The following is a 13,854-nucleotide window of genomic DNA, read 5'->3' on the forward strand; positions in this document are numbered from 1 at the left end:
AGAAATTAAGTTGAATCCGGAAATTTGGACTTTGAGAAAATTTGCTCTTTTTTTCATTATTATTATTATTATTATTATTATTGAAAACCAGTTTTTAAATAGCTGCATAAATGGAGAGTTAAAATGGAAATGTGCTTTCACCTTCTGAACCATCACATCGCTCATAGATGTCGCAGCGGCTGCTCTTTATCTGAGCTCTTCTTTCAAGTAAATGTAATAACCTTTCTCATTCCTGGGGCCGTAGATCTGCTGTTAGCACAAATAAAGTGCTTCTGCTCAAAAAACAGAGGGAGAAAAACAGGAGGAGAGAAGAAAAGCCTTTGTGGTGGATTTACCTGGAATCTTCAGAATCAATTATTCTCTTACTGCTCTTTTTTAATTCTCATTCAGTTTAGTAACACTAATCTTGATTCCTTGCTGTTTACCCCCATCCTCCTGCTGATTCAACCTGTATGCCTGATAATCTCTCATATAAATTCTGCTCAGTCTCGCTGTCCTGCACTGCTTTCCTTTGCTGCTCTCTCCACTTAGAGTACGGTTGAAAGTTTTTGGCTCTCATCACTCTTTCCACTTCTTTTGAGCTTTTTTTTTTTAAAGAAATGAGAACATCTCATTGTGCTCTGAAGCCAGAGCAAGTAATCCTGTGCTGTTTGCAGACCACAGTAACTGGGGGTGGGAAATTGGCATAGTGATGTGTAGTGAGAGCGGTGGTGGTGCTCCTTTCTGCTTCAGCGCAACAACCAAAGGCATAACTAAGGCGAAGTGTTGTTGTTAGAGGCCTGCCCTTGTGTCTGGTTGTCTAAGACTGAGTTTCAGAGGTGTAGATGTAATCGACATTCTAGATGCAAAGTTACTTTGAATGTTTTGTGGTTACTTGCTGAGAAGTGAAATGGAAGGGGAAAAGATAGGAAATATTGTTTGCTAGTGAAAGGAGAATAATTGTCTTTTGAAATCAGCCTGCAGGTCTGCTAGGTTCAGCACACTGCCAAGCCATTATACGCTGCAAAGAAATTACTCTGGTTAATTGAGCAGCTCCTTTGAACTCCTAATGACTTTTAACCCATTATTTTTTCTTAATTTTTCTGGGTTAATTATTACTTTGAAGTTTTTTTGTTGTTGTTTCTGATTAGTTTTTGCTTCAAGAGTGACTCTCTACCCATTGGAGTAATTATTTGGTGTTGCAGTTTTAAGACCAAACCTAGTCTAGTGTAATTGTCCATCCATCCCTGATGCTGGCACTGCCTGTTTTTAGGTGCATCAGTCCCTGAAAGCTGTAACTTGTCTAGTAGATTTAACACAGACAGGGAGTCAAGGGAGCTGTGATGTATTCCCTTCTTGGGATCTGTTGACTGTCGTTTACCTTCCCTATTAAGAATGTAAGCTTAGGGCAGGAAATGGTCCTACTCGTGTTTGTGCACTGTAATGGAGTCCTGCCCTCAGTGAGGGTCTCTGGGTGCCTCTGAAATACACGCAGCAATAACAGCAGTGACCTGTGCTGCACCTTGTTGTACCAGCATCCAGGCTGCAGTTACGAGGAACAATTTATCCTAGGAAATGTGCTGGAAGTCACTGCTAGAAACTGGTTATAGTTGTTGTTGTTGTTTTCCCTTTTGATGTAAACAAAACATAAATGTTGTTCCGCAGAAGAAAAAGTCTTCTTAAAGATATTGAAATGAAGCAGCTGGTTTTTATGGGCTTCTGTGCACAGAAGATTTCAGGTCTGCATGTGTGTATGTGACAGAGAGAAGCAGAACTGAATTCTAAGCTATCCCTGTCAGGAGCAGCAGAAGTCACCTTCTGCAACTGCACAAACAGAATCACAGAATCACAGAATCACAGAATTACCCGGGTTGGAAGGGACCTCAAGGATCATGTAGTTCCAACCCCCCTGCCTAGCAGGGACACCAAACATACACATTTAGCAGGTGTGTGTTTAACAGCTCATGGACCTCCTGCTCCCAGCACAGCCATGTTCTCTTTGCCTCCAGCTGGTGATGGTGAAGCCATAGCAGGTTTAGGCATCAATAGGAAAACTACACTGGAGTGGCAGGAAAGCAGTGCACTTCTGTGGGATTGCTTCATTGCAAAGATTTAAGAATGTGTGGCTCGGGAAATTACTGGCACTGTCATATTATCAATTCCTCAGCGCTATCAGCTAAGACAACTTCCAAATGGTTGGACTAGTAGCCTAAAGGAATTGTTGGCCTTTGCCAAGATAGATAGGAAGAGTTACACAGAAGATCCGAGTGAATCAGTCACTACAGCGTGTAGGTGTCAGGATGGATAATGAGGCTTTAGTCTCTTTCTAGAGCTGCACTAGTCTGCAATGGGAAGCGAAATATCAAACAAAAATACAGGCAGCACACATTGCCTGTAGTAATAAGCAACAGCCTGGCAGAATCAAATCAATGCAGGGAATCAGAGGATGGAGCTGACAGCATGTTCTGATATATATATGTGTGTGTATATATATATATATATATATATATATATATATATATATATATTTAATGTGGCTCATCATTTGCGAGGGTATTCAGATGGAATAGAAAGGGGTGGGTCTGACTGCACCATTTGTGGCTGAAAGCGATTCTCCAACACCTATCATTTAGGGTCATAGGAGTAACTGCAACACAAGCGAAGGGTAATTTGGAATGCTACTTATTTGCACATCAAACAAACAGAGTTTCAGCCATTTTCAAGGTGAAATTGTAGCTATATCATTTATTTTGTTATACAATAGTATCAGGATTGCCTGTGCAATGACATACAGCTCGCTTGTTGGACTGATTTGTTCTAAGAGTTGTTGTCAAACAACGATGGTAATATGCAGCTGTTTTATTTCCATGCTCAGGAGTCCCTTCAGTGTATTTTAGATACATACACAGAAGTTACTGCTGAGCTCTTAAGTGAATGGGAAAATTGGTGGACGCAGCAGAGCAGTGCAATTGTCAGGGACAGAAAGCTGAAAATTACATGTGTGCTTCAAACAGCACAGAACATTCTTGCTTGGTAAATATTGGATTTTCCCGTGGCAAACTAGATTAGCAGCTTAGCTTTAGGAAAGCTGAAATCATACCTTTATCACTGCGTGGGGTGAGTTGTCTTGTTTTGCATTTATTGTGTCATTGTTCTGTATTTACCCTTCATGATAAGATGAGCGGAGCATGTAATGCTTTATCCAAGATCTGATCCTTGTCCTTGGAGATCCATTGATTTAGGCCTTACTTGGAATGTACTTGAAAGCCTGTATCACGTGGTGTGATGGTGGTTACATCTGGGACTCATCTTTCAGACCTCACACATACCAACGAGTGGCTAAGGGGCAGAAGAGTAACGCAGTGAGGTTTTCTACTGTCTCGTCAATATATGGGCTCAATTGAATATCCTTGCCACGAGCAGCTGCTGCGTGAGCAGAAGTGGTTCAGCTTTTCCAGGAGGTCAGCAATAGAGTTGTGAAAAGAGCAAAGCATTACTGTCTTCATTACTGTCTTCCCATGACAGCGCTGCTTTCACCTCTTATTGCCTGTTCTGTGTCTGATCTGCAGGGGAAGACCTGGCTGATGCCAGCAGCAAAGGTGAAGCCCTAGGTAAAATTGTGATCTCACGCAACAGGAATTCATTTAACTCCACCAGATGCAGATGTGTTATTTTTAGTAGTTACATAGATTAGGAATATAATAAGAATAGGCTGATTTAGTCTTTAGATTATCCACAACTCAAATCTTGCAAGGCTTTCAAAATTGAGCTCCGTGCTTTAAGTGTTATTCAGAGAAATTACATGCAGCACGTGACAACATTGGCAATGCTAAGGTATATAATGCACACTACGTTATTGCAGGGCTGGGGACTCTTGAAGTCAGTTTATAACAAATAAGTAAAATTAGGAATGCTTTGTGAGAGATGTTTGTAAACGTCGTTTTTAGGTGCATAGGGTATGTGCTATTTAAGAAGGTTTCCTTGCCTGAGCCACAGAACTCACGCATTGAATACATGAGGCAATGTGGAGGGGGCTCGGTGGGTTGGAACTGATGCTTGCTACCTGTGTAACTGTCATTGTGTGTTCACATGAGCCAGGCCTTCCTAATAGGGAGAACTGCTGTTAATCCTGCTGCTTTAAGTTAAATGAGATGCCCTGTAGTAATATAATTGTAAATACGTGTTTAGGCTTTCAAATGAATGTGAAAACTGGATCATTGCAAGATTTTTCTACAAGTTCTCTCTTTATCTTCTCCCTCCTTTCCCTCCGTCTTTTAAGGAGCTTCTACCCAGAATTCCAATGCAGTGGAGCCAGAAAAGCAAGTTGACAGCACAGTGAAAATGGCTGGAGTTATAGCTGGGCTTCTGATGTTTGTTATTATTCTCTTAGGAGCAATGCTTACCATCAAGAGAAGGTAAGTTTCTGCTTTGCTTACATCTTGGGCCTCCTGGCTAGAATGCTGCTGTTTCAATAGAACTATACGTTTAGGCAGACATACATCATTCCATTTGTGTTACTGGGGGCAGCAGTGAATATATACTTATATAACGCTACTTAGATGTTGTGGCTTAGATGAGGTGGCTGTTCTGCCAGGTATTTCATGAGCAACAAAAGAACAGTTGTTACTCCAGAGAGTTACTGATCTAAGAGAACAGAAGATATAAATGTTGTGGAGGGTTTAGAATCCTTTGCAAGAATTAGATCTAGTTTATGGGGGGATGAAAATTAATAGGAACAGAACTTGTATGATGACATTTGTTCAGACAGTTCATTTTGTGTGATTTTCTGTGGGCCGTTTGCACTTCTGCTTTGAAGAAGGCCGTTGTTAGCTGCTGCTGTTTGAAGAGCTTCTCATTTTCAGTGTAATACACTGATACAGGAAACCCTTATGAGCCCTGCACTTCCCTGTTCTGAATGCAGACAGGGCAGAGTCAGCAGGCAGCATCTCTTCGCTGGCTCGCTGTGGCTTGGTGACTTACCCATTGGAATATGCACTATAATAATAAGAAATAATCAGGCTCTTTGACTTTTCCCTTTTAGAAGCTGTCACCGTGCATGGAGAGCTTGTGGAGCTGTGTGCTCTCTGGGTCTGTGCACCTGACAGAGCTGCTGCTTGTGTCAGCCCTGCTGTCCCCAAGGCACCACTGCTCACATCACAGTGAGGTGTGGGGCTGAGTGTGGATGTGGCACTCCCCAAAGATGAGCTGTTGGGCTCGTTTTGTTTTAAACCAGTGTGGATTGAGACTGGATTTTATAAAGGGAAAGGCTGCTTTGGACCACAGATTCATCTGAAGTTCTGGAGGAGCACAGCTGAAAGCTTGTCTGAGTGAGCAGCTGAACAACAACTGTGTTCTCTTTGTGTTTTACAAAGAGAAATGTTAGAAACTTGAGCTCTGGAGTTCATTTTTTACATTAACCTTACTTTAAAAGAGACCCCCTTTTCAGTTCACAGAGGCTAATGCCTCTGTGTGCAAGACAGTTGCCTTGCAAGGCAGCGATGCAGAAAAATAATTAGATACATTAAGGGCATTTTCTTCAAATGGAGCTGGCAAATATCACAGTGATGTTTGTTCATGGAGCAGGACGCAGCCATGGATTTCCTGACTGAAGCTAAGCAGTATAGAGCAGTGGAAGGAGAGGAGTTAGGAGGGGAGAAAGCACAAAGACAAGAAAACTGCTTGGGCATTAGGAGTAGGCAGATCATCTGTGTTAAATATCTGTTTGTATATATGAAGTTCTTTTGTAAACATGGCTGTCCTACAGCATTTAAAAGAAAAAAGGAAATATTACTGGCTTTGGGGCCCTGCTGGCTACATCAGTTACATTTTTTGCAGCTCCAGTATCATCATTTATACGTAGCAATTCATTTAGCTTGTTAATTCACAGTGTGTGAGCTGGTGGTCATTTGCCTGCACGTATTGCTTTCTTTCATGAACAACTATATACAGAATACCTTGAAGTACCTCATTTGTGTTCTATCGAGGTATTACTAATAATATAAAGAGTTCATTCGTTTGCACTTGATGTAGGTTAAACATATTTGAGGAAGAGAAAATCTTGGACTGGTTAATAAAAATGTACTGAAGCAAGAAAACCAAGGCATTTACAAACTCTTTTTTCTGGAGGAAATACCCTTTGACTTTGCACCTCAGAAGTCTTAGGTCCTGGTCAATTCTGATTTCATCTGGACAGATTTAACTCCTCTGTAGTCATGACTTGCATTTCCCTGGAGTAAAGAATGTGACTTTTCAGACTTGTGCATTTGAGCAGACAAAGCCTCTACTGAACCCTTTAAGTATAAGACTGAATAAATTGGATCAGACAGCCTGTCATGGGTGCACTGTAAATAAGTTCTTTAAAGTGCTGTTGGTAGCAAAAAAGGAGATTTGGGGCTGTGTAGGGTCTAGGACTACTAGTACCTTCCATGAAACTCCAGTGCTTTATTCTGGATTAGGATTTAGGTTGTTACCTTAAGCTAATGAGATAAAACTCAAGGGTGTGTTGAGCAGAACATACCCAAACTGTGGGATTGAATCAGTATAGGGATGTTTGAATGTGCACAGACCCCAGTACCTTCTTCTTCCTGAAGACAGATGGTAGGCAGGATCTTCAGGTTGTGTTGTACCTCCTGGGATCAAGTCATGTTTTTAGTGATCATAATTCAGATGGATTATTTTGCATGTGTAGGGTTGCTGAGTTTCAGGGGACTCTGGTATTGTGTTATCAACGTGTGTCCAGGTGTGATTTGGATTCAGCCATTCACATAACTTGGAGTGTTTTGGGAATCTGAATTTCAGGTTTATAGTAGGAGACACCACCAAACACAACGTGGCGTTTTGGAGGAATCCTTCCTGACATCTGTAGTCAGCTGTCTTTGCCCAGAGGGAATCTCTACATGGGGCAACAGACTGTGAACATATGAGGAAATGGGGCAGGTTGTATTTTTTAACAAGAGAAGTAATGCCAATTGTGACATGTTCAGGAAGTGCATAGAGAGTGGTTGTGGGCAGAGAACAGCCCCATTGAATCTGGTTGCTGTGTGTACCTGGGGAATTTTACTCAGAACAACCATGATAATGGACACTTGAATCCTGCATCTCTACTTGTCTATATTTCCCTGTATTTGTAGTATCTTGAAGGATGGGGCTTTAAGCTTGTGTAAAGGGTTACATTATGTGTTTCACTGTTTTTCCTTGTCTTGGCCATGGTAGCTGCTTCTGATGCTGCCTCATGTCTTGCTGTTAATCTGTACTAGCATACACTATACCTGTTGTGCAGCAGCATTTTCTAAGTTCTTCTCCAGTTATACAAGGCATGACATCACCTCTTCACTTACGACTGATTGCCGGGACTCATTTTGTCTTGCTGTATCAAAGTGTTCTTTGTAGGAAAATGAACAGAAAAAGCTTAATTACACTGATGCAGAAAGCTAATACATACCCCCAGTGATCATCTATAAATATGTAGAGATGCTTGAATTGTTAATGAACTATTTGCATTTTGGAGTTTGATGAAGCTTGATTTGTCATTGCACAGTTTGTTCATTGTCTAAATATTCTGAAATGGAGATGTTTTTGCACTGCCGCTTTCCTACTTGTTGCCATTCCTATTGATAGCTCTTATATAATCCTTCCTATTCATAAAATCCCAAAGCACTTCACGGCAGAGGTAAGTATTGTAGTCCATGTTGCTGACATGGTTGAGTTGAGGAAGAAGTCAGTGAAGGGGTTTGTTCATGGCAGTGCAGGTCAGTAGCAGAAGTGAGAACACACCTATGTGTTCTATCTCAGCTCAGCATCCATCCCCTGTGAGCCCACAGCTCCTAACACTGGGGGAAGGAAGCTCAGTGCCAGCGGCAGCACAAATACTTTGTGTTTTCAAAAATAGCATGGAGTTCATATAAATCTAATTATGTGTTTTTCTTTCTTTTTTTCCATTTGGATATTTTGTTCGTCTGGCTGGCTGTCCGTATTTAGAAGAAATGCGTACTCCTACTCCTATTACTTGTAAGTACCCAGCAGGGGATGGTGCATCTTCAGCCCACTTACTGTGGTCATTTTGTGCTTTGTTGTGTTCTTTTTCTTTTACCACTTTTTGGTTTGTTTTTTAACCATTCTGTTCAATCATGTTTTTCCAGTAGGTTGTGTTTTATTTTCCCTTTCACATTGATATATCTTCCCTGTTTCACCATTTCAGCCGTAACTGTGCCTGCAAACACGTCAATATCCCTAGGTCTGTCCATTATGATTTATAGTTCTTTAAATGTTAATGGATGAATACAGAACAACTGCACTTCTTTCAGTTGTCCACCATACTCAGCCAGACTGCCAGGCAGTTCACACCCCAAAGTCACTGTTGGGAATTTCTCAAGCTTGCTTTAAATTGTAAGGTTTCTGGCAACGAGGACTTGAGATTACCTCCACAAATATCCCTGTCTGTGGAGCTGCCAGGTTCTGAGTGTCACTTCAGACCGGTGGATGATGAAAGACTTCAGATTTTCAGGTCTCAATCACCTATCCCAACCTAATGACAACGCTGCATAATTAGGGCAGTTAAGGCTCTTGAAAATGCTTTGCACACCAGAACTTTCTGAAGCCATCTGTTGTCTAAAGATGGAGGGGCTGGGAAGTAATCAGGGCTGAGCTGGTTCTGCAATGATAACATGTGTCTGAGCATCAGGAGGAGATGAGGACTGGATCAGTGATCTGAAGAAGGGAGTCTTGATGTACAGAGCCTGGATGCCTTTGCTGTCATCAGAGAGCTGGGGGAGTTGGAGAAGACAACTTTTATTGTTGAGATAAACAGGTCTCCTCTTCACTTCTCACAACCAGCAGCTGTATTGCCCTCACAAGCAGCAGCCTGCCTGACTTTTAGAGCTCTGACATAGGCAAAATAGTTGAAAGGGCCACGACTGCTTTGCAGTTCCTCGCAGCTTGCCACCCTTTTCCTTCTCCTGTTCCTACTGTTCATCTTTGTCTTATGACTTTGTCCTGTGGACACATGTGAAAGATGTTCAGTAAGTCAGTGAAATGAATGTATTCGTGGTCTGCAGTTTAGTGGAAGGTGACGTATTTTCCATGGTAGTTTGATTTACATCCTGAGAATGGGGCCAAGTATTTAAGAGTAGGATCCCTGTTGAGCTATGGAGTGAATTTACTAATTGATGACCTATCAGAAAATAATTGCCAGAAGAACCTTCACAGCTTGATATGTTTGCAAAAAACCAAAAGACACCCTGTTGAGACTTGACTTTACCCAGTTAAATAGTTGTAAATGGGAGATAACTCTGTTTTTTCTAGGCTCTGCACAGGTTATCTAAGAATAGAATTTGACCATTAACAGAAAGCTTTCAAGAGAAGCTTAATTGTTTTACCCATAAAATTCCATCTTCTTCCTGCAGGCAGTATGTGGTCAAAATGTTCCCTACTTTTTATTGTATTTTGAGATTTGCACATCTAAAAACATAAGTCAACTTCTGAGCCCTATATATGACCCATTTTAGCAGCTGCACCACTGTGTTGTTTTAAGTAGTCAGCTGAGGATTAGTCTGTACAGAGAAAATAAGGGTATTGTTAAGCAGTCTCTTTGTCTTTCAGTAGCTTCTGTGGATCAATATATTAGCAGTTTTCTTCTTGGGGAACAGGGGAGTGACTCGAGAAGAGTGAGGAGACAAACATCTGCAGGTCACCAAAGCCTGAGGTTGCAGTGAACTTCAGCAGTAGCAAAAGCAAGTGGTGATGGGCTGCAGAGGTGTAATAAAGCCATTGTGCACCATGCAGCCTGAGGTGTCACCAGACAAGCTTATGTGTTTGTAGCAACTCCCTGTAGCACCGAGTGAGGATTTGAAGTCAGGATGCAAAAATCACAGAACTTCCATGCACCCTAAATAGAGAGCTTGTTCCTAGCTCAGTGCTTGTGCTGTCCTACATACCACATCATAACCTGACCTCTGATAGCTGGAACATCTCAGCAGTAGAGGTAACACTCAAGTAGTCCTTTCACAGTGAACACTTCCAGCATCAAGTTGTGAGTGGCAGCATTTGGTTTCAGATTGACAGATGGCTTCAATCTGGCAAAACCAAGCTCTTGATTGGTCTCCTGAACAGCTGTTTGGGTGTGAAGGACCTTCCAATAGGTGTGAGAAGAGAGCAGGAGAATCCATCAAGGAGCGTATAATGAAGCTTTTCTGAGTTTCACGTTTCAAATGTCACTTGAAATAGGTGTTCTGTTTTGATTGCGGGTGAAAATCTTAAATTGCTAAGGATTGTGTAATTGTTAGCCAAAATGAATAGGAGTTACTACAGCCTCTTATGGACAGAAAGATTTGATTTCAGTTTATTTGACGTGTTGTGAAAATAAGAGCAGGGATATGTATACATATAGATTTAAAAAATAACATTGGCTTCCATGCTATGACCTTGAATGAATGTTTTAGTCCTGAAGCAAAATTGAATTAACAGTATTGAAAAACATGTTCTCAAATAGGCACACCTTTAAATACAACCACATGGACCACACTGTTCTGTTTTTAGTTCAAAGCTGTGCTTCCTGGAGTTATTCTCATCTGCTTTCAGATCGTTCTTTTCAACTTTCTGTCATCTGCAGTACAAGCATTTCTTCTTAGGGACCAAAGTCTTACTCAACTCTTAATGAGCTATATCTGTTAAAGGCACTGAGATTTATATCGTGAGTAACTGATACTTGCAGACATGGCCCATAAGGGCTGTGGTGGTTTCTAGGTTCTGCATAATTAGCTGTGAGGTTTTTGTATGACAACACTCCATTTATAAGCTTCCCGCAGCGTGTGTGTTACAGGTATTATTGTGGTTGACAGAGAAATCATGAAGATCTTTAAAACACCTGCAGTGGGAGATGCAAACCCAGCAAGGCCCTATTCCTCACCTGTCATACAGGATGACAGCATTTTGTGTATTTCACTTTACCCCTCCTTAGAAGTCAGCTGCGGAGGAAGGTCCTTGGACAGAACCTGCTGTAGCAGTGGTTCAAGTCTTGCTGGTTTTACGATGGGTGAGAAGGATGCAGAATTGTGAGCTGTGGACTGGATGCGCTCCCTGCAGAAGCGCTCTGAAGTGCTCTGTGCTTACATCAGTACGAGTGTTGCCTAAGTTTTCTGTAGGATTGCCAGCTCTGACACATTGCATGCAAGTTTAATGCACTGCAAGATCTGATGTACTGTGTAAGATAACAACCCATCCACCTCTGAAAGTTTTTGTTTCTTTGCTTAGATGAAGCTGTAAAACACGGGTGGCATTACAGCTGCTTTAAAGGGGATTTTACATTCAGTGACAGACACCTCTTTTCTCACAGCGGTTTCCCCTGCAGTGAACCTTCTTGAGGCTTTATTTCCTCACCACAAAATAGACAAAATGTAAAAAAAACAAAAGAAAAAAGAAAAGTGTTTTACCTTCTGTGTGTTTTTGGTTTGGCTTTTTAAATTGCTTTGGTTTTTGTTTGGTGGGTTTTGTTGTTGTTGGTTTTCCCTTCTTGGATGGTTGCAGACTGGGATTTAATCAAGAGTGCTGTTAGGCCAGAGAAGTATTTCTGGAGATGCAGGGATTCCAATACGTGTTACCTGCACTGCTGATGTTATTTATAAGAAGAGAGTGCTCAGTGGCCAGAGCATTACTTCCCTTTGCCACTGATCTAGCGAGAGTAGTGAGGGCCCTGCTGCACTGCGTGGAACCCCTCCAGCTCCCACTGTGACTGAAAGCAACCTTTAATTGTGGTGGTTTCAGTTCAGAGCATCTCTTCATAGCAGAGATGGGATCTTCCATCCCAGTTGTAAAGCTGAATGTATGCTTGCATTTTTCTGAGCTAACAGAATTTGTGCTGAATTTATTTCCTCCACATGTGGGACATTTGAAAGGAAATAAAACAACTTTATTTATGGGTATATTTCTGTATAAATATTACCTGCATGCCTGTGTTTAATATATTTCCAATGATGGTGGGATCTGCCTGCACAGCTCAGCTTGCCAAATCAGAATATTCAGAAGAAACTGTTTTTCTCATTAGATACTGTCATAATGATGGCTATGCCAGTTTAATTAAAGCAAATTTAAAGAGAAAATTGAGAAAGTATGAGAGCTTGTTTAGAACATGTCTGTTAGGTGAGTGCAGAGCCCAGCTTTGCAGAGGGCCATGCTTTGCCAACAGTTTGGACCAATATGACTATGACTGCATGGCTCTCATGTGCACCTACCTAGTCCAAAAGTGAATGTAGGGGTTGCCCTTGGAGAGGCTGAGATTTGCTTAGAGCAAGACCTGCACCTCAGCTCTGGTAAGGGGATGCTCTTTTGGGGATGGAGATCACAGTGCAGAGTGCTAGGCTGGGGAAGAGGAGCCACTTGCCAGGCTGCAAAAGGCTTCACTGCTTTATCTCCATCAGCCTGTAGGGCTGCATCCTCTGGGGAGATCTCCCAGCACACCTGAGTGATGGGCAGCCTCTGCTGTGCTCAGGTTTCCCAGAGTCTGAGTTGAACGGCCTTTCCTGTCATTGAGCCCCATTGCATTTTCCCAGTGCAGACCAGGAGCAGAGCTTCCCTGTGGTATCCTCTCCTATATTTGAAGACATCAGTTCTATTTCTTTGTCTTTGCTCTGGGTGAAAGAGCCACACTTCTTCTGGCCTTTTCTTGTAGGTGGTGTTTTCTGTATGTACATTCCTTGTTCTGCTTTGGTGTATGACCCTTTGGTACACATCCTTTTGAAGTGCAGGGCTGGATTCTGTACTGCAGCAGAGCCTTTATCAGCACTCAGAGAAAAAGGATTACCTGTGTCCCGCAGACTGCAGAGCCATCTGTAATCCCCACCTTCTTTTTGCACAAGGATGGGACTGCTCCTTCATGTTGAGCTTATGACCTACTGCAGATCTAAGGAGCAAAGATCCTTTTCCATAGACCTGCTGGCTCATCAGTGCTCCCAGTAGGGTGTTGGCATGATTGATCTCTGCCTTAATTTGTGCAGGTTTCATATTAAATAACGTGTGTACTCCTAGCAGGCTGCTGCACACAAATATCTACTAGGAATTGTGTTTTGTAGCTTTCTTAAATTGCTTATTGGAAATGAGGGCAATATGCAATTTTTGTCTGTAGGAGGAAATTTCATGTTTAAGTTACACGATCTATACCTAATGTCTAAATTACCTGTGCATGCAAATCTGCACTATAGTATATATAATCCATCCTTGTGAAACATCTAAAATTAAATCTGTCAACGTATGTGTACAAGAGCTTTTTAGGAGTGGCAGTTACAGATTTAACATTCATGCATGTAAAATTGACATAAAAAATTGAAAGAAGAGCTGCTTTTAAAAATAAAATCCTCGAAGTTTACCCAAACTGGGATCTGATCCTATGAATTCTTTGAGCTGAAAATATTCCTTGAGGTTTCTGATTAGTGCTCGTGGTAGTGGATGCTTTTGACTTGATACTAAATCTGTATTCCTGGATTGTTAGACTGGAAGTCCCTCAATCTTAACTTAGCGTTTCAGCATTTCTCTGATGAGCAGAAGTACCCAAAATAGCTGAACCAAATCTCCATCATATGTTTTTTTTCCTGAGTTTGCACTTAGTTCAGGTTCACTGCTAACAGCTCTTGTCCTTGCTTTAGTTGGGTTAGCTTCAACTGCCTGATTATGCAGCTGGTTTCATTCTTTTTGTTCTGCTTTCTGCATCTTTCTGTTTCATCGCTTCTGTGTGTGTATTGTGCCCATAAACATCATCTCTTCATTGACGAATTCTCTTGAACTGAAAAGGGCAACCCAGCAAACCCCATCCATGGATCCTCGTTTTCTTCCTGGCACATTCTCCTTACGCCTCGATGTAAAACTGCCGCTAATATCACCCCATTCACA

General features: G+C 41.7%; 1 protein-coding gene across 27 annotated transcripts in view; it reads left to right on the forward strand.

The window, feature by feature from the left end:
* The window catches only part of PTPRT (protein tyrosine phosphatase receptor type T), a 391,962-nt gene that overhangs the window by 324,645 nt on the left and 53,463 nt on the right, over positions 1 to 13,854 (forward strand). For 15 of the 27 annotated variants that reach the window (XM_085519547.1, XM_085519558.1, XM_085519559.1 and 12 more), the window contains 2 exons: positions 4,259 to 4,394; positions 7,957 to 7,986. In XM_085519547.1, coding sequence (XP_085375673.1) covers positions 4,259 to 4,394; positions 7,957 to 7,986 — 166 coding nt within the window. Of the gene's footprint in view, positions 1 to 4,258; positions 4,395 to 7,919; positions 7,987 to 13,854 lie in introns of all 27 variants that reach the window. The other 12 variants (XM_085519543.1, XM_085519545.1, XM_085519546.1 and 9 more) reach the window with 2 other exon arrangements.

This window comes from Coturnix japonica, chromosome 19 (assembly GCF_054131305.1).
Source record: "Coturnix japonica strain WE chromosome 19, WE-NBRP24, whole genome shotgun sequence".
NCBI lineage: Eukaryota > Metazoa > Chordata > Aves > Galliformes > Phasianidae > Coturnix > Coturnix japonica.